At 31.0% G+C, this 27,481-nt stretch overlaps 1 protein-coding gene across 1 annotated transcript; it reads right to left on the bottom strand.

Moving 5' to 3' along the window:
• Window positions 1-1,914: 1,914 nt before the first annotated feature.
• Window positions 1,915-17,200, bottom strand: LOC139492898 (solute carrier family 22 member 6-A-like). The gene is made up of 9 exons (XM_071281048.1): window positions 17,160-17,200; window positions 13,030-13,347; window positions 12,160-12,584; window positions 9,381-9,614; window positions 8,598-8,729; window positions 5,939-6,021; window positions 5,229-5,346; window positions 3,441-3,513; window positions 1,915-2,115 (listed from the first exon to the last, which is right to left on the bottom strand). The coding sequence occupies exons 1-9, from the start codon at window positions 17,184-17,186 to the stop codon at window positions 1,915-1,917; spliced, it is 1,611 nt and encodes a 536-aa protein (XP_071137149.1). The 5' UTR covers window positions 17,187-17,200.
• Window positions 17,201-27,481: the final 10,281 nt, after the last annotated feature.

Raw genomic sequence — 27,481 nt, 5'->3', positions numbered from 1 at the left:
TATGGGGGTGGGACTGCTTAAACTTAATTTGGTAATGTGATGGACCATGATAAAAAATTTAAAAGGAAGTTAATATTTTTATTGTAAATTATAATACGATTTGTTGTTAATACATTAATGCTATTACGTCACTGTTCCGTTGAGGGGAGGGTGCATTGGCCACGAACATATGGTCCCATTATTTATGTCCCAATTCCAAGCAAGGAGCATAATAGCCTGTTGTTGTCGTTTGTTGCTGTCTATCGTAGAATTAAAAGCTATCCAACTATCAAAATAATCTGGTTGTTAGTTATCCCTTTCAAGTTGTAATCACATAGCTTTTTTTTGTTTTATGAGTGCCAGACTTCAACAGAACGTGACACAACCGAATAAGAGTTAAACTATCTCAAAACGTGTACTCAGATGATCACATAACGGTGTCACATTTGGATCAAGCCCTGCTTACCTTTACCTTTCGACAGCACCTGCAATCAAACCCGGTATGTAGTGGGGTTTCGTGGTTATCACCCTATTTTAGATACTGTTCTTCGTCTACGACTTTGAAATTTTTTTTAAATTTCTTCAGTGTAAATTTATCGATGCATCAGTTCGGGGTTTTTTTTTGTCTTTTTGTTTGGGGTCACTTAATTTCCTCAATTAAGGGAAATTTGGAATCATGGAATCATGAAATTCCCTTAAGGGAAATTTGGAGTCATGAAATTTCCTTAAGGGAAATTTGGAATCATGAAATTTCCTCAAGGGAAATTTGGATTCATTAAATTTCCTCAAGGGAAAAATGTTTGTTAAACATTTCCTCAAAGGAAATTGAGCTGAATATCTTTTTGGCTTCTTCTTGTTCATGTTTTTGTACTGTTTTGAGTGTCGCAAATTACACCATTCATTTGTTCGACGATTACGGTTTTAAAAGATAATTGAAGCAATTAAAAAAAACAAGCGTTTTAGTCAATACCAACATCGTCTCAGTTGATATATGCATATTCAATAAACTTTTTAATGACTAAAACCATTTTAATGATACATAGATTAAATCCAACTATCAATAGGTTTTATGCATGTCATACGCATTGCCAACACATATTTGTTCCTCCTGAAAACTTTGTTATGAACATAGCGAAAATGTTTGTTCCTTATGGGAAAATGTTCTGTAGCATATTTTCCATTAGGAACAAGTACTATAAAATTTCTTCCAGCGGAAAAAAATATTCCACATTTTCTCTTCCATTTAAACATTTATGTTATAAAGGAATTCCGTTTCATGACAACCTAACTATTAGACCAAACAAAATAAAAGTTAGCAGAAATATAAAGTGAATTTCTATATTTCTATGGGAAAGTTGGAAATATGAATGATATATTGAGAACGACTTCGAAGAGGTTGGGCGCTTTTATTTGAAAATTTAAATCAACAACATATGACAGAATATCATAGTTACCTTAACCTCGAGATTATACTCAACTTACTGGAAAATAGTAAGATTACCTAACAAAGGCGGGAGCATGTCCTTTATATATCGTTGAAGAATATATATATTATTTTCGTCTTGAATATGATATATGAATGGATATACGATGCAGGACTTTTGATGTCACTTCCCGGTTTGATTGGATATATTGGCAAACATCTTTATTGTAAAATTAAGTGTACGTCTTTCGTTATATGTCCGTAAAATCGCGAACTGCCCAGTAATTTCAATCCTCTTTCATTTGTATTTGGTTTAAGTGGTATCTTTTTTTCTGAGGACGTAACTTAATAAAATTTATTAAACACAGTAAATTATGAATTACATGTAAAATTCAAATAAAAAATAATAATAATAAAATATGAACACATTTTTCTAAGACAAAATAAGTTCTTTCTTGAGGACAAATATCTCTATACAGCAAATGAAAGAATAATAAGTACTAGTATATTGTCTATTTCAGATATTCATAACCTTTTTGTACTGTTGTATTAAAAGAATTTTTTATTTTCCTTGACATAGAGTTGTTTGGATCAAAGTCAATTGTGTCTTCAAGAGCCTTATTGTTTGTTTCTGGTAACAAAATCACAAGGAACGCCGATAAGAACATGAGACCGGCAAATATTAGATAAAGCAATCCAGGAATCTTCTGACTCTGAAAAATAACGAAAATAAATGCCATAAATATTTGAGGAGGTGATAAATGCTCGTATTATTTAATAAACCAATTTCTATACTAAACTAAATGTTAACATGAAACGCATCTAAATTAATAAATAACCAGATATTCGTCGCATGTTTTATGGTAAATATTATTCTAAATAGAACTGTTTCAGGCTGCATGGCGATGTACTACTTATTGGCTTTAATTTTAAAGGAACTTCCCTCTTTTTTAGAAAATGTGTGTTTACGCTATATAATGTTGTAAAACTAAGAACGGAAATGGAGAATGTGTCAAAGAGACTACAACCCGACCAAACAGCGGAAAACAGTCGAAGGCCACCAATGGGTCTTCAAAACTGCGAGAAAATCCTCACCCTAAAAAAGGTGTACTAATTCAGTGACAATGAACGTCATACTAAACTCCGACATATATAAATGTACTAAAATTAAAATTCATACAACACTCACAAAAGCCCTCCTGGCTTGGGACAGGCGCAAACATGCGGCTGTAAGGATGTAGTTTTTTCTTAAATGTGTAGAACTTAAGTAATGTTGCACAGAGTTAAATTGGTGCTGAGTTCAATTGGTTCAAGTTACAGAACGGTTGATAAACTACAAAGGAAAAACCCTCCTTTAAAACATTTTAATTCGGAATCTTTAAATGTGTTTAGCATATTTTTTTTTGATTATGTGCTTTGCATTTTAACAGAGAGTAAACATATCAAGTATAATATTCTCGGTTTTGATCACACAGAAAGTTGGCAGTATGTTTATGAAACATTGAAAACTGAACGTTTCTCATTCTTAACATAAACATACTGCCAACTTTCTATAATATCACAATGAAACATAGATATAGCCTTTGATACACTGTCCATGTACAACATGTGTCAGCGGAAAACAGGATGTAACCTACATATAAGTACTATAACTTCTTTAATATTCATTTAAAATTATAATAAATTGAAAATTTTGCGGAAAATGATTTCTTTAGATTTCTCATACATTTTACATTGGTACCATTTTTTTTTCTCAAAAAGTATGAAAAAATAACAAAGATTTGAAAAGATTTTCAAAATTGGATTTTGAAAGCTGGATGCAATAGAATTATGAAAAGAAAAGGAGGGATTAGCGGGCAACATTTTTATTGGCATTAAATAAAAAAAAAACACACAAAAAACACAAAATAACAAAAATCAAACAGAAACAAAAAACTACTGAATGCTGAATATCTAACAAAAAATCAAAAGCAAGTATAACAAACACCTTAAGTTTACTAAGTTTTGATAATAATGCAAAATATTAAATACTACCCACAGCAAAATTCACAATTGGTGCTACCATTATCCCAAATCCAGATGTTGCATTAAGCAAACCGGAACCAATGTTTCTACAAAAGATGATATTTTGTAAAAAAGGCTAGTGCACTTATATTCCCCAAAATGAGTGATGATATAGAACCAAACATTTTAGCAAGAATGTTGAAACTTCGTCAAATGTGTGTAGATCTGATAAGTCTATAATATTATGTAAAAACACAACAACAAAAAAACACAAACAATTGTATCATTTTAATTGGTTGTTCTGCGAGTTGCGGTTGAAGGAGGTTGAAAATTTGAAAAATCTTTTTCTTCCTAAGTTTACTGTCACTAATTCTGTAGGTTACTATACGTAGTTTACTGTTCAGTAAACATGGTTAAAGATGGAACATCTTTAATGCTATGTTTAAGGAGGCTCCTGGGTATAAATCTTTCTTTTTCTAATATAGGATTTCTCTATATTTTTTTTAAAATGAACTTTATCAAATACTTAAAAGAAAAATGAAATAAAAAAATGGGGTGACCGTTCATTTAGGTCACAATCTGCCTCCGGAAGAAGCATACATTTTTGTTAAAGTCCTTTTTTTTCTGTTGAAATAATAGGAGAAATAGAGGTAATATCAAAATAAAAAATAACCTAATTACAGAAATCGCTTAAATTTTACAATTATTAAGTTTATGTACAGCTTATTTGAAAACAATAATAAAAAATATAGGTCACCGATGAGTTTAAAAAGAAATTTCAAATTTAATGCAAAAACATGGCATTTTGCATCAAAGGGAGATCATTTGGAGCTTTTTCAATGACATAAACATTTTAAAAGTCATCTGGGGCCAAATCGAATCGGGTTTTTTTGGGTTGATTTTTGTACCATGTCATAAAGTAATAACTAATAGTTTAATAAATTAAATTTGTAATGAAAAAATAAAGGTTTAATTTTTTGCTGAAATTTTTGTATCCACGAGCCACCTTAAAGATGTAAAAATATTTCGAAATTTACATCTTATCAGGAACAATTGTATATTGTTGACTGTCATTTAAGTCTTTGCTTTTGATTTGTGTGACTAATTTTATCTAAAGTTCATTGGGATATAAATAGTCACCAAACTTGTCTTATTCTGTTGAAATGCATCGTCTTTATAGCGCAACATGAAGTTAAGAATTAACGCAAGCTGTTATTTATATTTCTTGAGAAGGTCCTGTATGAGGTCACTTTCGTTAGAAAAAAAGAACAGGTCGGCAATCAGAGAACAACTGTCAGTTTTAATAGAAGTGTGGATTATCTTTCGAACAAGTCCTCCAAACGATACACGTAACATAATTCTGATTTAAGAAAGAAAGCATTCCGTCTGTTTTTCAATTTAGAATGAGGACTATTTCTGTAGAAAATAGATAATTCAAATATGCTTTTACTATTGCAAGAAACATCATAACTTACATTGTATGAACTCAAATAGAGGCTTTGAAAGATCATTATTCACATCATATTCTCATCAACTTACTGAAGGTATTTTCACGGTAAATTTGAAGTCCAGTTCTGATTGGTGATAAAAAAAAAGATGATTTTAGTTCAAAATATATCAGACACTTGGCTAACAAAATTCGTAGTGAAGTGTTTTGACAATGCTAAGGTCTTCAGCTATAACATGGCCGGTCTGTCGGATTATAAATGAATTATAAACATGTACAGGTGTAAAGAGGTGCTTTTACTCTTTGTTTTTGTTTCTGTATATTGGTTATTACCAATTCTAATGTTTATCACATTTAACGTTATAACAGTTATACCTTACTACAGTGGGATATATTTCAGCCGTTATAAGCATGACAGATACCCAGCCAGCAGTCACAAATGCTTTTGAGGGAAGTGCAAAAACCGTTACAAATGTTTCCTTATTTTCAATATCTGAAACATAAAGACATTTGAATAAACTCATCATCAGATCATTATTATAGATACAAGGATGGACATATTATACATCAAACGTTTCGTCTACAAAGACTCACCAAACCCCAAATAAAAAAGTTAAAAAGGCAAATAAAGTACGAAGTTGTAGAGCATTGAATTACATTTCAGTTATTCAATATAACTTTTTACATACGCATTTATGTTCGGGAAGAAACATAAATTAATATACTTGAATAGCAATTCAATTTCTACTTGACGTTCAATTTTTCATCATTTCTATTTCCTAGTTCATGGTTAGGGTTATTTTGTTGGTACGTGCACTGTAAACTGATGTTAATCTTGTGTTTTACATTTACATACAAAGGTTTGTATTTGTAAACAACGATTCGATGGCGTAAAGCTGGTGTTACCATAACCTATACTAATGCAATCTATATCTTATGTTTGACTTTATGTGAACTCCCATTTTTCGAAGGAATCGAATGCTGGTCTGTTGTAATGTCCACAATTCAGGGTTATCATTTAATCCTTTTTCTGTATTGTTCACCTGTTTTTCTCTTTCAGGAAACCTCAAATGATTTTACATTACCTAAGGCTTGTAATATGCCTACGATAATCCCAGAGCATCCACCAATAATATAAAACATTGATGTCGTCCATCTTCTTCCAATGCTGAGCATATAAAAAAAACATAATACAACATGATAATAATTATTTCTAATGAAATGATATTACTACATTCAATGTAAATCATATCTATCAGCTGAACGTCGAGTGGGAAAGCATTGTGGGTAAATTGCAAAGGAAAAATATTTACCAAAGCTACCATTTTCTGTCTTATTTGTTATTTATAGTATTTGTTGCTATGATTTGTCTTTGTAAATAGTAGTTTAGTGAAGAACACTGTTGAAAAAAATTCTATCAATCAGTGGAAGGTTACACAGAATGCAGAAAATGATGTAATAAATTATACGCCAATATTGACGGCTCCTTTTGGTCCTATTGCTCGTTACATATTTCTGTTCATATACATCCTTTGCTTTCAAATATTTGGTTTTCGGGTGTTCATATTGGAGGTAAAACAGAATAGCGCTTCGGCCGAATATTTTTTTTCATTTGCATTTTTATAGCTGTATATGTGCTAAAAAGCCAATAGTGGACTGGGGGGGGGGGGGGGGCAAGGGGTTTAACTGTTATGCTGTTATGGGGCAATTTAATTCTTTGTTATCTGTTATTTTGAAAATATGTTTGCTGTTAGCTGTTATTGTCTTATTCTTTGTTAGCTGTTATTGGGCTATTAGTTTTTTTGTTATCTGTTATTGTGATAATGTATTTGCTGTTAACTGTTATTGAAAATTGGAATGTTAGCATTTTTTTTTACAGTCAATATTCGGTATAAATTGAAGATCATTGGACATTGGGGTCTACCACTACTAATATGTTTGTCCCGTCTTCAGAGAAGGATTCCATTAACATTGACCCATCACAGAAGTGAGGACCAAGACAATTCAAGTATATCTTATGATTATCCTTTGTAATAAATTCCATTTTTTTTATGAATGTGTATTTAGAACTATCTTAATTTTTTGTATGAGAATAATGTTCCTTGTTTCCCATACGAACATATCAAATAAACAATTCTTAATATGACAAAAAGGAAAACCTATGGCCAGGAATATCTGACAAGGATCTCAATTAAGGACTAGGTCCTAACAACCAGTTAACCTTTTATATAATATGGTACATAGACTCAGCTCTGTGATTCTTTTCAAAGCAGAACCAAATGCATTGTACAATGAAATAGACCGACCGTGTAAGGGCTAATAGCCAGTCAAGGTCGTTAAAAACTTCCATTTGTACAATGAAAGTTCCAACCATGTACTTGGGTCCGCAGCTGCAAATAACTCATCACAAACAAAGATTTTTTTCGTCTCAAGCTATTGTGTCCCTACTGTATTCTACTTACTAGTACACTTGGTACAACCAAAAACCTCAGCTGATAAAAAAATGTTCAAATAAGGCCTTTGAAAATAGAAGATTAATTGCTTTTGGAGTGTCAAAATTCGTTCGAAGTACTTGATAAATTGCATGCTTATAATTTTGCTACCCTATATACCACTTTGCCTCATAGTCTTATTAAGAAAAATTCACACACCTCATTAAATGGTCATTTAGAAAAAGTCAGAATATTCAAACTCTTTTAGGTCATTTTTTTTTATTAGCAACAAAGAAGGGAGCTTCAGTCAATATATATAAACAATACACCAACGTTTCATGAGAACTGCTGAAAGCATTTTTGAGTTATTTTTGAAAACTAGAAAATACCACCTTTTTCTTATGAATAAAATCCCTTAACTCAATAACATAAAATCTAAAATTAATAAAAATCGAAAGGGAGTTTACAACAATAGATATAAACATTTCAGCAAAGTTTCATGAGAACTGCTGAAAACATTTTTGTGTTAATGTCTGAAAACTGGAAAATCCCCCCTTTTTAATTAATAAAACCCGTTAACTCGGATACGTAAAATCTAAAATTTATAAAAATTGAAAGTGACCTCATGTTAATAGATATAAACAATTCATCAAAATTCCTTGCTTTGTGAAAGCATTTTTGAGATATTATCAGAAAACTGAAAAAAAACACCAATTTTATTGAATAAAAACCCATTACCCAGAAACTTAAAATCTAAAATGTATTAAAAAAAAACCCAAAAGGAAGCTCACGTCAATAGATAATAACAATTTCCCAAAGTTTAATGCAAATTGGTTTAAAGAGTTTTTGAGTTAATGTCCGACATGTTGATAACAGACGGACAACAGTATGTATACCATAATACGTTCCGTAAACGAGCGTATAAAAAATATTATAATATATTGAGTAGTAATTTAAACACATTCTAGATACATAAATTAAATTAAAATACTAAAAACATAGTCATAGAAAATGGAATGCTTTACAAAGGATTATATCCGTAATAAGAAATACTGATTTGTCAAAGACCGAATTATTTTAATATTTCATTTACTGTTATCTGTTTTTGTCCATTTTAATTCCTTGTTATCTGTTATGAGCCAAATCAATTTGCTGTTTTGCTGTTATTGGGACCCCCCTTGCCCCCCTCCTGGACTGTTCGCGCAGTATGTTTGACGACCGAATACAATGGGTTGTATTCGGAAATTGATTGGTTGTCACTGAGAGCATATCTTTTCGAACCATTCTGGATGAACATTCGATGATTTCTTACCAGTTAGCAAAATACCATCCCGTCACTTGAAATAAACCTATGGCGTTCAGAAGAATCAAATTTAAGTAAATATTCCCTCCAAGCTGTTGAACTCCAAAAAAGATACCATATGTTCCGTATCCACCGCTAAACCTACGAGAAATATTTTAGCTAATGTGACAAATATTAAAACAATATGACTTGTGATAAATAAACGGCATCTATTTTACTGTCCTAGATGTGTGTTTCGACAATAAATGTCACTTTAGAAAACTGATAAAAATGAGATGAACAGTAAAAATTTAATTAAATCTTTTTACAAACCATAATCTAGAAATCGATTAGTAAATAGATGATAATAGCAAACAATTTCTTTTCTACAAACTTAGGAATAAAAGAAATTTTCAAGATTTTTTTTAACGATTTGTGTGAAATAAGACATGAATAGCTGCATTTTCTTTTCTTTTTGTATATTGCATGACATTGTCTATAAATTTATAAACTAATGGTATATTTTATTTTCGAATTCAAGCTCTTTCCCTTTTTCTGTTGGTTTGTTAGTTTGGGGAGGAGAATTTTCTACAAAATAATTATTTTTCAGCATAATAATGACGGCAGATATTTTTGTTTTTAAATATTCTACAGTTGATGATATTTCTGAGATGCAAACAAAGGATAGATGACGGCGGAAGTTTTAACACGATTTCAGATATTATCAAATATACATAGACAATTTCTTTCTGTAAACTTAAATGAACTTTTAATATTCAAGTCAATCATACTAATAAACGTATGTATACTTACCACGCAACCATCAGCAAAAGTGTTATCTTTAGAAGTCTAGGATTATCTAATAAGTCTAGAACACTGTATTTCTTCTCTTCAGACACCAAATCTTTTATTTGTATCACTTCTTCATGAAATTTGTCATACTCTGGTGGCTTTTTATTATTCATGCTTGCTATTGTTTTAATCACATCGTATGCTCTCCTTATTTTCCAATGTGTCACCAACCATCTAAAGCTTTCAGGTACAAACCTTAAAAATATAATTCATGTATGAGTAAGACAGAGAAAAAATATGAAAAATGGCTTAAATGATAGGCTATAGATATTTACATTGCAAAACAATAATTATTCTTAAACAGTAAAACAAGTTAGATAAAAAATTAATCTTCACTCCACAATATATGTGATTGTTTTGAACGAAACTCGTGATTAATAAATTCTTTCTTATATAGTTCATAGTGCTTGGTAATTTTCTTTCCATTTTGTCAGTATTTGTTTAACCAAATTGTATTGCATTGAAGACCTGTTAAAATATGATTATTTAAAATGCACCTCTACTTTTTTATGACCACAAAATGGTTGTAAAAGATTTTTTTTCTTTAACTTTGAGCTTCAGTTCTTGCATGTGCTAACTATGAAAGACGAATTAAAATTTTGTATTTCAATTAAAACACAATATGACAATTTTAAAGTAAAACAGATTGGTCAGAATTATTAACTTGGCAAGACAACAGAAGACCTAATGTAAATTTTACCATATATATATATATATATATTTTCTTGAAATTGACAGACGAGCGTAATGATAAATAAATTATACTATATGATTTTAAGATTGAGAGGACTCAGATGTAGTTAATTAATATACAACGTCAATATATGAGCAATCATCATGACAAGTCTTACAGATAAATTTTGTGTTGCTTTCACAATATCTGTACCATCTTTTATAAATGTATAATTCATTAACAATTCCAGTAAATTTTGTTTACTACCTAAATTAGATTTGAAAGATGTAAACTGAAAACTGAAGTTGGGAATGATTGAACTTTTTGTAACGCCACAGGAAGATTTTGCATAAAATCACATGTGTTGCTAAATCTATAACAATTTCAGCTTAAATTAATCTTCAGTTCAAATTGGCATTTGCATTCTTTTTTCAATTCCATAATTGTAGATGCAATTCATTTCACATTTGAAGACTACACATTTTAATAGATTCAACGAAAACATATGTATTTCGATGTTTTTATAGTAATAAAAGGTGTACTTTGTTAGAATTATGACTATTCATGATAATCGTAAATTCCTATGAGATGATTCCTTCATAAATTGATTAAGATAAATAATTGGACGAGACTTATGTATGCCAGTGCATAACAATTTTTCTAAGTATATCGAATAAACGTGTCATGAAATGAGCAGACTTTACTAATAAAAGTCATAATTGAAATAGTGTAAATTAAGGAAATTGTTCATTTGAAAACAATGAAACATATTATAGCAAAAATTATATATAAAACGTGTACAAAAATTATCGCAAACCAAATATTTATATTTTTTGTCAAATAATGAGGTTTTTTTCGACGTGAAGACTTACCGAATATATACATATATATACATATTTTGTAATAATTCCATTTAGATATTACCATATGCAATAAAACATGGAATACATCGGGAAATTCTCGATTTTGCACTGCATTGGAGAAAAGAGATATTTTTTTCCTATGCAGGGGTTGATACTGATATCAAAATATGATTTTCGTGAACATTTCAGATGGAGACAGATTTTGTCAACGGTATTATTAAAAGAGGGACGAAAGATACCAAAAGGGACAGTCAAACTCATAAATCTAAAACAAATTGACAACGCCATGGCTAAAAATGAAAAAGACAAACAGAAAAACAATAGTACACATGACACAACATAGAAAACTAAAGAATAAACATCACGAACCCCACCAAAAACTAGGGGTGATCTCAGGTGCTCCGGAAGGGTAAGCAGATCCTGCTCCACATGTGGCACTCGTCGTGTTGCTTATGTGATTACAAATCCGGTAAATAGTCTAATTCGGTAGGTCACATTCATGAAAGGAAAGGGGATTGTAGTTACGACGTAAGAAACATATCCGATATCATTTGTGAAACGGTTATTCCATAACGGTCAACCAACTCGTGATGGCGTCCGTAAAATTTACGAAGGGATGATTTCAACTTCACCATTTGGAACTCTTGGTTTAATAGCTTCCTTGTGAGCAGTAACCCTCTATCAAGAAAATCATGATAGGAAATGCAAGCACGGGAATATCGTATCAATTGGGAGATATATACCCCGTATGCAGGTGCCGCTGGAACGTTGCTACTTAGAAATGGAAAGTTCACAATTGGGAAGCCGAAATCATCTCTTTTGTCGTAAAGTTTTGTTTTCAACCGACCCTCATTGTCAATTTCTAGAGGTAAGTCGAGATATGAAGCCGACTTAACTGTATCTGTAGTATCCTTTATCTCCAATTCGATGGGATAGATGCGTTCCACATAGTCACCAAATTTTGAATTGTTTAGTGAAAGAACGTCAACAAGATTAGAGGACAAAAAACAGTATACAATACACAATATTGAAATGTGAATCTTTTCAAAGACCATGCGATAAAAAATTATGCAAGAGGAACCCTTAACATATTTTTAACGTCAATTACTTATTTTGTACATTTTGAGGAACAATTATATTTTTTCATTGCTACAATTTTCTACTTCCATAAGTACTTTCTATTGAATGCATACGGTTAACTCACCAAATAATTCCTAGAAAATATGGAAATACCAAAAGTGCACTGCCTATCTGGATGTATCGCCAATCATGCAGCCACCAACAAAGACATGCATAAAGCATTCCAAACAGTTCTCTACAAGGTAAAAATCTGAGCATTGATCTTGATTGTCGTGGTGTGAACTCAATAACAAATGTAAAATTTAAAGATGTAGTAAATCCACTCCCTAAACCAATAAAAAATCTGAATACTGCAAACATTTCCCACGTGGATGAGAAAGCAGCCGCAACGTTCAATGATATAATTGTGAACAATGCACAAACGTATGTACTTTTACGCCCAAAAGCGTCTGCAACATGACCAGAAACAAATCCACCAGTGATTAAACCTCCCATTTGTAACGTTGTTATGGTGGATGGAACCCAACTTTTATCGCAGACCAAGTCCCACTGAAATAGATGAAAAGCACCCTGACATGATTTATAACGTATATTTCTGAAAATTTTCGTTAATAATCTTTGAAATAATGAAGCAACTATATCAGAGAAAAAAATCGTTAAAGATATCATGTTTATAATCAGCTTGAATAATTAATCAAGATTCTGAGAGCATTTCTTCTAGGAAGGAACCTTTACTATTTAGAACATGATGAGTTCATATTTTGTCCTGAATAGATGTTGTTTCTGACTTACTTAATTCTTTTGAATATGATTTCAACTCCTGTATTTTTATTTGAAATGCAGTGTAAACGTTATTAAAGTTAAAACTACTAAATACCTTTATCTTTGAATTAAATATTAATAATCGGGCTGACTTTATGAAATTAAAATTTTTGATTACCAGTAACTTTGAATTAAAAAGGATAATTTTTCATACCTAGTTTAAATAACATACCTCTGAGACAACAGTGGACATACCGGGATCATAAAGCCGGCTTTTACACATTATTGAAATAGAATTGTCTTTAAATTCACATATTTTCAAGTCTGAAATATTATTTGCTTTAGTAAAATTCAGGCCTTCTAATGAAGTCAGGTCACATCGCCAATTTGGAACAGCCGCACCATATGCCATCATTAAATTACTCCAATTATCTGATATGTTGCTTCCAAATAAAAGAACTATAATTATCCATTGAAAGCGTCCAAGTCCTCCAATATTATCTATAGTCTCTTCTAAATATTCATTAAGGTCTGTCATTTGTGTCCTAAACTACAACAAAGAAGAGTCATATACTCAGTTAATGTATATAAGGTTTAACCAGCAATTCAATCTTTAAGAAAAAATATAAGTTGAAAAGATTTTTTTAATTGATAATGGGACAACTTTTCACATAATATCAAATACTTTCCATCAATCTGGATGGTTCAACGAAGTCCCCCGCCAGATTGCAAATGCAGTAGAAATGTACGTCACATATTAACCAAAGTACAAATATCTTTTAGTCAAAGGTATCGTCCAGGGAACTATCATCTCTATGATATTATGTACTTTAAAAATTTTAACGGGCTCTGATGAACAATTGAAAAGGCGATCATGGCGTCAATAATTCATATAATTTTTTCCGAAAGTCCCGAAAAACAAATGGCACCCAATTTCAAACGAACTCATCCGAGGTTTGTAGAAGTGGAAGCCTGCATCCGAATCGGAAGAGGATCAGAAAAAATAGTAACACAAAAGTGATGACGAAGAGACGGACGGACCTCAGATTGCCACACAGAGTGACTCACCGATGATTCATAAACAATATATCCCAGAAAATTTGTTTCTTTGTCAATATTAACGTTTTACGAATTTACAACATAATGATGATAATCTTAATTCGTTTTTTTGTTGGATATGCTAACCAAGTACAGATCTGACTGATGAACAACACAAAAAATTTGATGAACCAATGATTACTTTGAAATCACCTCCGGTTTTTGTTGGGTTCATGCTCAGTCTTTAGTTTTTTATGTGTTTTGTTTTCTATTGTTTGGCTTTTGATCGTTTTATTTTTGTTTTTTTTTTTGCCATTGCCTTGTTAGTTTGTTTTCGATTTATGAGTGGATATCACTCTGGTATCTTTCGCCTTTCTTTTACACATTTAAATTTTATTTTAACCTTATTTTATCTGACACCCCCATATACATGATATAGACAGTCAGCGAAAAACAATAAATTACAATTTCAGAGAATCAATGTGATTTTGGTTAATTCAACATTTCCAGTCAATAATCAAACAGTATTTGAGTGGAAATACAAACCTGTTAGAAACCGGGAAATGTTGTCTGCTATAGGAATTTGTTTACAAAATAAGTTCATATATCATTTACTTATAGTGGCCGTTACTGATTGTGGGGGGGGGGAGGGGCTAATAGCTTTACTTACGATTTTGATAATGGTTCAACTTTATTCTATTAAGGCATACGTTTAACCTCTAGCCAACGCTCTAGCTGATTAAAGTGTCGCTCTAAAATTGTTATCATTTGCTTAAGATTGATCCACTTTGCATCTCGTCGTGAATATGTATGACATATTTGCCACTGGACATTAATGGAGGAATTAATTAATCAGCTTCATTTAGTGATGTATAATTTTAATCTTCAGTTGATAATTATCTCGGGCAGTTTTCCAATAGTTATATGTTTGATTTTTATTGATATTTGATTTTTAAGAGTAAATTTTAGCATTTATTTCGTCATTTTTTCTTTGCATTTACTTTTTTTTTTTAACATTGAATAACGAAGTCCCCATCAGGGGTTACATTGTATCCTATTAGCCAAAGTAGAAGGAGGGTAGTAGAATAGAAGTAAATCTTCATTGAGTGGCAATAACACCTGTATATTGAATCGTACAACGATGGCAATCTCGTATAGGTGACAAAATTTGCTGTTTATGGTTTTTTTTTTTATATCTGGTATAATATATAGTTGTTATAAAAGCAAAAATAGATAAAAAAAAAAAAACAACTGTTTATATAAAAGGATTCAACTTATTTTGACCGTTTCATTTATATTTTAGATATTGTCATACTGATCGGTTTTGTTATTTAATTTTTTTTTAATCTACGATTGTCCTAGCAAAAGTCGCAAAAAAATGTGTTAAAATCAGCCCTGCGAATTTATTTGAAAATTTAGCTGACCTTGATTGTTCGTTACAGATTTCAATCATTTAACTTGTGCGTAGGTCGTATTTCCCCCTCAAAGAATTTTTCAAATGGTTCTTTAACGTATAGATAGCGTGAAATTCTCACTACGCCAGGCATCGGATATACAACATTTCTTTTTCGACCAGACGAAGCTGAGTATTTATACATCCGAACAGCCAAACGGACGCACCCCTTTAGCAAGGGTAAACTATCTGACGGGAGAGGACCAGAGATGTCAATATTTCTTTAGCCAAGTCAATCTTTTGGTTTTGAATAAAAGGAGATAAAGGTTTACATTAATCCGCCAGCAACCCAACGACACAGACAAATCCAAATATTAAGAGTCAGTATAGTCTTTCGTTAAGGAAATATGCGTATACAGAATAATAAGCTCAAACCGTCCCAAACCATCCCATGACTAAAAGATACGGAGTTAATTTAATAATATTTACCGCCAAATATATCCCAACAGGCACATTGATTTGATATTAATTACCGTTAAAGATGTCCCAACAAGCACAAGTGTTTGGTTGAAAAATATGACCTGCCCTTTTTTAATTTTGATCAGTGGAAATTAAAGAAGGTGTAATATGAACCAGTATGAGAAAAACACTTCACTGTATAGTATAATGGTAAAATAAATGATGATAATGAATGACGTCCAGCGGCAAACTAAATGAATATTCAGGACGATAACATGTAAATATAATATGAGTATTAACCCTGATTGGTACTAGACCGACACGCTGAGCCTGTTTTTTAACGCTTAAGTTCAAGAAATATCAGTTCGCAGGAAGAAAAATCACCCTACTCGAAAACATTTCTGACTCCGAGCCGACAATTCTGTGCCCTTACTCTGAAATGCCGCTAGTAATAAATACAGTTTCACAGAATTTTCACAGTTACTAAAGCGAGCTAAAAGTATCTAACCTAAAGCAGATGCGTTCAATGATATTGGAAACTACACGTAAATATTGATGGCCGACTTCAGAATAGATTCATGGATCAACAAATTATAAACTCTTGCACCAATTATTTAAAGGGTGCGGATGTAGCCGGATGTTGCCAGCTGTTGCAAGGCCAAGTTTCACGTCCAACCTCACCGTCGACCTCCTATTGCAAGACATATTGTATTTTAAATTTATATGTTATCGTCATGGAAATGCATGAAATATTTGCCGCTGGACGTAAAGCAAACAACAATCAATCAACTTCATAAATTATTCCATATACATAGTACACGAAGACAAGATCTTGTATAATGCTATGATGGAAAATTTTCTTTTAAATCACTCAATAATAATGCAATTTATTTTTTATGGTTTTGCAATTCACTACGTATACATAACTGATCACTTATAAAAAAAATATTTTTTTACTATGGTTCTTATCTTCTGTTTTATTACGATTTATGATATATTGTATTTTCAGGCAATTTTAAAACTAAGAAAGGAAAAAAGTTTTTTCTAGGTGTTTGTTTATGCTACATTTAGACGTGAAAAGGGAATGACGAACGACTAAAATAAAAGTTGTTTTCATATAGTTTATGCTACATTTAGACGTGAAAAAGGAATGACGAACGACTAAAATAAAAGTGTTTGTTTTCATATAATATTTAAGAATGAGGATCAACCTTGAAAAATTATATTATCTATACGTTTAATGTTGATCGAGCCACTCATATCTACATAACTTGATACTAAAGATGTTACATTTAGGCTGTGTATTACGATTTTATTCATTGGAGTTTACATGCATAGTTTTTATTTTAAAAAAACACGACAAAACACGATTTATTATTTAATTGGACTGAACAGACAACACTAAATATTTTGTATTCGTATGTAACGTAGTGTAGGAAAATTACAGAATCAAAACTAAAATGAATATTTACCTGAATATTGTGAAGGACCTTATGCATATAGGTCTGTTCGATTAGAAGTTGTGAAACAAGCTGTTTAAATAGCTTATTGTTGGACGAGTTTACTTACTGTTTTCACTTGGTCTGGTCTTTACGAATCTATTTCATGATAACTGACTGATAAAAACATCTAACATATATATAACAAGAAGTTTTAGTGCAGAACGTTCATTGGTCAGTTGTAAATGAGGTCTGTACAGGGATTTAATTTCCTCATTTATAAAATAGAAAATCGTTATATTGAAAAGTTTGAATTCAAAAATATAAATTTACCCCCTTAATTTTATAAAACTATCCTATGGAGTTATTGTATTCTTAAAAAAAATATAATAGATAAATAATTAAATTATGCACTGCCATTTAATCGGTCCGTTTTCAATGCAATTAGTTAACTGTTATTGTCTATATCAGTCTGAATAATGTTTAACTGTCATTTGAGTTGAATATAATAAGACTCCAACAATTCAGGGGAATAAGGCTTCTGCAAGTGTTTTTTTTGTGTGTTTTTCTTATGTTTTTGACGGTTTGTAAGTCAGTAAAAGTTCAATGATTAAGTTAATATTGACATTAAAAGACCTCCTCACAAAAAGGGCTGTTCAAATCGCCTCGTCCTTTGGGCTCGGGGATCTCAACATCCCTTTCAGTTCGAAGATCTTTTAATGTCAATATTTATAACTTATCATTCAGCTTTTACAATTACTTATTTTGAAACGGTTGTTTAAAATCTCATGTTATAGTCGAAAAATGCGGTTAATGCACAATCGTTTAAAGCTACACTTGTAGCAAATATTATAATATAAAGGAACTTACATTACATGTATAAGTATATATGTTACAGTGAATTTGTATAATCAGGGATTATGTAGAATAACTGATTTTTCAGGGAATATGTAGAATCACTGAAATCATTAGTAATTATATATAATCCCTGAAAATGACCAGTGATTTTACATAATCACTGAACATTTTAATAATTATTCTACATATTCCCTAATATGATTTCAGGGGATATGAATAATGTAAGGATGCTTTGTTTGTTAAAAATAAATAATATAGACAAATTTTCATTTTTTTCTCTTTCATATTCCTTGCCAGATGAAATAATTTTGCTTTTAAACACAGAGGAAGACTTCAAAATAAATAATAATAAACATTCCCTTTATAGCGATAACTTTACATGTATTGTTTGTTGCTTATTAAACAAAGCCAGCGTCAAATGGATATTCGTGTTCTATTTGTAAATCCACAGAACTTAATTGTTATTTGTGGCAAAGAAGATGATGGAACATCTGTTTTGTGGTTTAGGTTGTTTTTGGTTTTGGTATTTTTTTGTCAAATGAACCTGAGAGAACTCAAATGTCATGATGTTAAAACAGGCAGAACTGAAGGATTGATAAATAGAACAAAATTTTAGAGGAAGCTGGCATTTGGCGTAATATTCTCATAGCAATTCTGCAGGGAAAAAAGAAAAGGGAAACCCAAAAAAACATAATCATTGGCAATTGTTCACAAAAAATCTGAAAAAGAATATTGCCTGGCCACTAAACGCGGCATTTTGCTCCATCAGTTTCGAGGTTGCTCATTCCCCTTTTTTTTTTCGGGATACCTGAGATGGTTTTACAGACATTTATTTTTCTTATGTGTGTCGAAACTTTTGATTCGATATGTGAAGGAAAAGTTTTCTTTAAATGTGGATATTGTGATAGAAACAGATGTGAAGCATATTGTTTTAATATATTATGTTTAAGATTTTAATATATTGTGCCTAACATTTTAAAAAAATGGGGTTATCATTTTATATATTTTTCTTAACATTTTACAATTTATGTTTATATTGATGTTTTATATGATTTTATAGAATAAATTATTTGACTTTTATTCATTTCCTTTATAGTTAAAACTATTTCTTCATTTCAGTTATTATGTATAATCCCTGACGTTTTTTCTAGTGATTATACATAATCCCTGAAAATTTTAGTGATTATATATATTCCCTAAACTAGCCAGTGATTCTACATAAAATTTCAGGGATTCTACATAATCATTGATTATACAAATTCACTGTAACATATATACTAATGAAAGATACTAACATTCAATGTTCTTTGATTTGAATTTCGCATGGAGAACTATTTTAATGGAGTATGAGCGAACTACATTTTCTCTACTAATGTCAAATATTAGTCTAAAACATCTCCTAAAACTATTCCATCTAATCGAATATTATTAATAATAATAATAATAATAATGTTAAAATACCAATTGTACGGTAAATTAAACATGACTTACGTGAAAAGTTTCAAAACATGTCTGATAACTATTTGTTGTATATACTACGTAAGATAAAGGTAAAACAACGTATCGAGCAATGTCAGGAATCTATGATGAGTTTTTAGATGGTCTCAGTAGTTTTGATTTTGTCAGTTATTGTGGACTTCCCCTTTTTGAATTTGCCTCAGAGTTCGTTGCTTATGTTATACTTTTTTATCAGAGTAATTTGAATAACGTTATGTAAAGCAGTGTATGTAAAGTGCGGATCCTAAAATACCATTTTCACTGTATATGCCATGCATTTCTGATGTAGAATGGTAAATAAACAGACGAAAAAATTATGATTTTTGAAGAAAATGAATAAAATTGTTCACATGTACTATATTTAGTAATAAATAATACAAGTTATACAAAATCAGAGATGGGAACGGGTTTTTAACGCGCCAAGAGCCATCCATACTTGAAATATATACCGAAATAGGTGAATATTTAGGACGTTTTACGAACAAATCGTGCAGGTGATTAAAAACTAGCAGGGAAGATGTAGTTGCAAAAAAATATTCATTACAACACATTTATTAATGTTGTATAACGTAGAATAGCTTTTGTTATTCAGTTTGCCCATATTGTATTGAATTCCATTATGATGCTATCTTTATGCGAGTCATGTTTACTGTTGAATAATGATACTTTACTTTCATTTTCACTGTAGAGCGATTCATTAGTGTTGTATATGCGGTACATTTTCACTGTATGAATTTTATTAATTTTTATGGATTAAATTCCAAATTCAGCCGACTTGCACAAACAATAATTAAAGTAAGAAAAGGATTTGATAGTGTTGACTTTGAGATGAAAAGTTTGATTGAACACTCCAATAAATTCAATAGAATTAATATGTATTTCAAATAAAACACATCGCTGTCATAATATAACACTATGTGGATCATTTCAGAGTTGAAAGTGTTTCTTAGATTAATGCAAAATATTTTCAAATGCATGCCAATTTGATAAAATTCATGTTTTTGCAGTAGTCATTATACGCATGTGCAAACAAATTTCATCATTGGATTTCGAGTATGGGTCTATTTACCAATCAGAAGAAGCATGTCATAGATTTTTTTATAATTCATCAGAATCTTTATTTAAAGTGTAGTTATATTTATCCAATGCATTGAAACTTCATCCCTGAATACGTACATCTAGCATGTCTATCGAAATAGAATGGGATAAAAACAACAATACTTTCTAATATTTTTTTATAAATCATTTCTTGACCAATTTAAATGAGGTTTTGAAGTAATATTTTTGATTTTGGGTCCGGTTTTAAATTGGCCCACAGGGTCCAAAATAAAATTTGAGGTTCTTTGGTAGGCTGAATCCATACATGATTGTGTTTATTACTATTTTTTTAATTTTTGGTCCATTTAACAAGTTTGTGGGGTCCAAACTGTCAAGAAATAAATTCTTTTCGATTTCAACAACAGTTGAATATTTGGGGTACTTTGGAATGCTGAATCTTACCTTGTTTTTAAATTTGGGATTTTGGTATTTTGGGCCAAGTTATCGAAATGGTCCACATTGAGGCCCAAAGGGTCCGAAATTCAACATTTTCTTGATTTCTTCAAAAATGAAGTCTAGCTTGAATGTTGTGTACATACTTACCCCAAACTGTTCAGGGTTCGACCTCTGCTGTAGTTTTAAGGGTGCTGTACAACACGTACATCATGTTCCAATGCAACTTTATCAGTATACGTTTTTGACAGATAAAGTTTGCCCTACACAACTTGACTTGCATTTCAAGCTTTGATGACTTTGGATAATTATATGTCATATTGTCGTTTCATTTTATACAGTAAAGAACATGCAAGCAACAATCGAGCTAAAAAATATCTTTCCTTCAGAATATGGATGTTGAGGCATTTGGGGGCTCAACAATAGGGGAGGAAAGTGAAGATGAATCACAGAAAAAAGAAAGAAAGTTAAGGAGGGGTCTTCACACCAATGCACGTATTGTCATTTCAAGACAAAATGGATAGCTAGTTTTCCCAGGCATAAGAAGATCCACACTAATGGGTTAAACAAATGTGACCAGTGTGAATTAAAATTTTAAGACTTCTCAATAAACATAACAACTGATAGCATGGAGAAAGCCTGATTTGTAGTCATTGTTCCAAACACTTCAAAAGCAGAACTGGGCAGTGGCGGATCCAGAACTTTTTGTAAGGCGGGCCCGATGGCTGACCTAAAAAGGGGGGACGGGGCTCAAGTCATGCTTCAGTGATTCCCAATATAACCAACCAAATTTTTCCAATGCCCCCCGGGATACTTCTATGCTGGCATAGCTTACCATATGAAGAAAGCAACAGGAACTTTTAATCACATCTGCTCGTTTTATAGTAAAACATTAAAAATGCTTCGCTGACCGCAGAGATCGAACCCTGAACAGTTGGGGCAAATTTGGACATAATATTAAAGCTTGATAATATCTGAATTTGGATTGTGATCAAATTTATGACGTTATACAGGTTTCTGACACAAGGTAAATGTGGTCGAAGATCTTGAATCGTATGCGCAATACTGTGCTGTCAACGTATATTTGTTCCACCTAACAGAAGTTCCAATAGAAACTTTGTTATAAACATTGTCATAATATCTATTCCTGTTGGAACAAATATTCTATAACATTTATTCCGTTAGGAACATATACTGTAACATTTCTTCCCGCTCATAACATTTGTTTTCCTTCTAGGATAAATAACCAACAAACCAAATCCCAGTCTTTCCTTTCTGGTAATGAACCTTGTAGTACAATTTTAGAGAGGTCCATACACTTGAACACAAGATATTGTCTGGAAACTAGAAACATGTTTGTTTTGCCATTTCTTTTGCCCCTAATTTCTGCATGTTTGGGGCAATTATCCCCGAACAAAATCCCAGTCTTCCATTTGTGATAATGCGAAAAAGATCCAAAAACGTCAAACAAGTAATTATCCGGAAACTACAAACATGATTGTTTTTTGTCCCTTTTTGTTCCTTCGTTCCTAAACTGTTAGTACCATAACCCCAAAATGAAACCTAACATTCTACTTGTGGTATTGAACACTGTGGTACAATTTCAGAACAATCAAAGTTCTTATACACAAGTAATTATCCTAAAACTAAAAACATGCTTCTTTTACGTAAACGGTTGGAACCATCATCCCCAACATTATCCCAACCTTCCTTTTGTGGTATTGAACCTTCTTTAAAATTTATCTAGATCCATTTACTTAAATTAAAGTTGATCGGAAACCAAATGAGTCTTCGGACGACGCAGACGATACCGACATCATAGCAATATACGAACCGGAAGAAAAAAAACATTGCGGGGAAACATTTCAGTTTACAGTTCACACATGTCAATACTGTGGGAAAACGTATAAATGGCCAGCCAGTTTCTATAGACATATACAAGTTATAAATAGATATAAATATTAATGTAATCAAATAAGTTTTTCATTTGTTGCAAGTTTAATTATTACATTAATCTACAATAAAAATTCATCGCATTTTCGAAAATTCTACATCAGAAATGAATGCCATACAGTGATAATTCATCGCATCTATAGTGAAAATGGATCGCTTTTAATAACTGATATCGTCAAATCAATTATTTTGGTATTTTCAAAACGTAAACAAATAAAGTTTTCCCATGATCCTTTATTCTACGATTCGCACTTTATATACACTGTAAAGTTTTATCTCAATTAAAAGTAAAATAAATCCGTCATAAGCAAGATACACAATGTGGTTTTTTTTTCCTTTTCAAGCGTGTCGTACTTTCTTTAAAACTAGAGACTTTTACCTCGTGAATATCCATAAAATTTGCTAACCATGCTTGTCGTACACTTGTACTTGACTATAAAATAAATGTCATTGTAAAAGATAACTTAATTGCTATGATGACATAAAACATTACGGTTGCTTTAATATCTATGTCAAGGCAAGGCATCAATGAATGATTTAAAACTGTTAAATATCTAAAAATATTAATGATTTTCGTAAAACAAATACCAGTTAACGATTCAGATTTGCTTGATTTTATCAGCTGAATATAAAAGAGCAAGAAAGACGAAGTCTAATAATACATTTCCAATTGATGAATTCTTTAAACTGTAAATACTACATGTGAAATCTAATAATCATGTTTGGGGACTAAAAATAACTTCAAAGGTAAAATAGAAGATGACAAATACGAAAATTATTATGTAAATTATTATGTAAATTTAAACATTTAAAAACACCCACGTCCAATAAAGTTTTTTTTTCTTTTATGTTAAATATTGAAAGGTACAACATTAAAAGTAAAAATGAACCCATGTAAACTCATAAAAATATTTACTGTGCAAATGATTAGGTGTCTGACAACCTCCACGATAACGTTTGTATGGGTATATTAAACAAGAAGGAACAAATCAATACAGCCCTTGGATATTGTAAACTTCTAAAAAAAACCGTGTATGATAGAAGGTGTATGGGGTAAAACATATGTATGGTGTAAGGAGAATGGTGTAATGGTGTAACGTGCGATCGGGAATGGTGTGAATGAATGGTGTACGACATTTAAAACTATGCAAAATATTGATAAGAACTGATTTTTAAGATTATACATTAATTTACAATATTGTGTTCAAAATTCGTTTTTTAAAATAAATAAATAATTTTGTAGTCGCACGCTTTCTTTGAAATTAAATTTCATTATGGTGTAATGTGTAAGGTGTATGGTGCAAAGGTGTAAAGTGTATGGTGTAATGGCACTGGGTGTATGGTGTAATGGTGTATGGTGAATGGTGTAATGGTGTATGGTGTTAGTGGGAAGTTTACACCATCCAAGGACTGTAATTATAAAAAAAAAAGTTTCACGCGAGGTAAACAGTCACTAAGCCATTAATATATGTCACACTAATTATAGATACAGTAAAGCATTACGAAGAAGTTACAAAGATGGGTTAGATGTGAATAGAATGCTATTTAAGCCTCAAATTTTAACTGTAGAACATCGGTTCTGTTGAAAAAAAACTTTACTGACAGTTTTAGTTGTACTGTTTAACACATACGTTACTGCTTTGAACGCATTTTGATTTAATTGTTTTACTTTAAAGTCCTTTTCTGTTAGTCAATTAACAACCGGTATAAATTGACCGTTGATAATTAATTTCTCAATTAACGTTCGAAACATGTTTGCACATTTTCGCCACGTGTGTAAAAAAACTATGACAAATATTAAAGTCACCAACCATCTTGAAAATATACAATTTATTAACTATTCCTTTAAAAACACATTTTACTGCTGAATGTTTGAGATTTATTAAAAACAGTCATGAATAAAACAGTTATATAATTATTTTACATTCGGTCAGTTTTCTGCATTTAAAATCCTACAAAATGTTTGTTTTGACACATTAATTGGAAAAACCTTAATTTATCTTACACTTTAATTCGCTGACTTCATATGTATGTTTTAATGATTAGAATTAACTTATGTATTTATTGTTCTGTAAATTGCGTATTCCTTTAATTAACAAGTTTTGTAAATTAAAGGGTATGAATTATAATATATCATTTTATACCAGTCCGATTTTGAAATCTTTACCACTTTAACAAGAAGCACGTTAAAATATTGAGGTTTTTGTACAGCGATACCATAATGGAATAACCAATAAGATTGGTACGGTGGGATAACAAACAAAGACATTTAGTTCACTTTACATAAAGTTTACACTTAATGCAATTAATTCTAAATTGGATGAAACAGAATACTTACTTAGTTCTGTTTTTGATGCTGATACCCAGATTGCTGTAACGTACAGTTAAATGACAGACGGTTGTGGTTCTCCATGCATACTGATGGATAGGATTTTCGTACAAGTTATAAAACGAAAGGCGTTGTAATGAATATCTTTTCATGATGACATAAAAAAAAACATAGTTGCTTTATAATGCGTATCAAACGGGTACACTAGTCACAAATGAATGCTTCAGAAATGAAAAATATCTGAATTTCAATGATTTTCGAAATGTTTTTTTCACACGATAAACGATAGAGGTTACAATGACTTTATCAACTTAACAAAAGAGATAAAGACAATCATACAATACAAAATCTATACTATCTTAACTAATGTATCATAATAAAAAATATAAACACAGTAATAAATTTTAGATGCAGTACTATTATAAATTTCGAAATAGTATTGTAATGCTTAAACAAGATCACCTGATTTGAAAACAAAACGCGTTTTAAATGTGACAAAACCAACACAATAAAAAAACTAATAAAAATGGAATAGTTTCCTAAATCATATAAAACTTAATAATTTCCATTTTTAATCTGGTAAAATAGTAATACGTATTTTATAAGTTTCCATAGAAGCAATTAAATAAAAAGAAGTGTCCTTTTACATAATTTTTAATTTAAATAACAGGTGTTTTTCGATGTTTCAATTTCTACAGTATATCAGTGAGAAACGCACAATCATTTTCAAATTCGACTTGATGACATCACATGTATTCTGAGGTCTTTAAATTACTGCTTCAAAAACATGCTATGGCGTACAAAATTTTAATACTTGTATCTATGATGAGTTAATTATTATGCACAGTTTTCAATGTTGGATAATATATCAGAGTGTGAATCTATGGGCTCCTAACCCCCGTTTTAGTAATGTAAGATGTAAAGGGGTAAAAAGTAGGATCACAGCAAAAGACGGGTAAAATCAACTTTTTGCTTTTTCCATATTTCCCACCTTTTTCCCTTCTTTTGCCCAGATCCCATTTTCACCCTCTATACTCACATCCACTTTTTTAAACATCTATCTTCAACATTTTAATAGCGTGTCATCTCATTAAGGAATAGCTGCCTTAATTTCAAAACACCTTGCCAAAAAGATCAGTTACTACAGTGTACATGTACTAAGCATTTTATATAATTGTTAGTCCATATCAACGGGTTTTCTAATGACATTTTGTTTCATTCCCAAAATAATGCCAACTTCACTATACAATATCATTCATATTTAATTTTGGGTTTGTGTGATAAAAATAATACTAACTATCAACTAAGAACTATTTTGATCTTCTTATTTATCATGTGTTTAAAAATGAAAAACAATCATGCCTCAAACTTAAGTAATTCGAAAAATTGAACGTGTGTATTGTTGATACAACCCACTATTTCCTTCAGATCAATAGTTTTATGATCTGTGTTTAGAATCGTTTGACCCTTCGTTTTGTCTTGTGATTTGTTGTTGTACTTAAAATACAAAAATCAATGCTTTTCTTGAACATTAATGTTTTATTCAAAATTTAAGGAGACATTTGTGTTAAAATCTTTGAAGCTGGTTTACACTGCAGTAAATTCATACTGTACAAAGTTAGTTATTATCCCCACATTATCAGATGTTTCTGTAAATTCGATTATTATGACAAGAGCATATGTAATTACAATTAAACTGTCTCAAATAATTGGCATATTGTATACTTTAAAAATGAAATTTCATGCACTGCAAGGAATGTCTAGAAGAGATTTACATTAATACCTAGCAATTATTTGAGACAGTTTAATTGTAATTACATATGCTCTTGTCATAATAATCGAATTTACAGAAACATTTGATAATGTAGGGATAAGAACTAAATTTGTACAGTATGTATTTACTGCAGTGTAAACCAGCTTCAAAGATTTTAGCACAAATGTCTCCTTAAATTTTGAATAAAACATTAATGTTTAAGAAAAGCATTGATTTTTGTATTTAAAGGCCAACAACAAATCACAAGACAAAACGAAGGGTCAAACGATTCTAAACACAGATCATAAAACTATTGATCTGAAGGAAATAGTGGGTTGTATCAACAATACACACGTTCAAATAAATGTTTGCAAGAATAAAAGTGGTAACATCACCTTTTTGTGGTACTTCTTTCAAGAGTTTTGGAAACTGTCACAGATTGTATTTAAATGAAATTTGAACACACCTGAATCA

This window comes from Mytilus edulis, chromosome 10, assembly GCF_963676685.1.
Source record: "Mytilus edulis chromosome 10, xbMytEdul2.2, whole genome shotgun sequence".
Lineage (NCBI taxonomy): Eukaryota > Metazoa > Mollusca > Bivalvia > Mytilida > Mytilidae > Mytilus > Mytilus edulis.
This window is presented reverse-complemented; position numbering and strand designations above follow the sequence as displayed.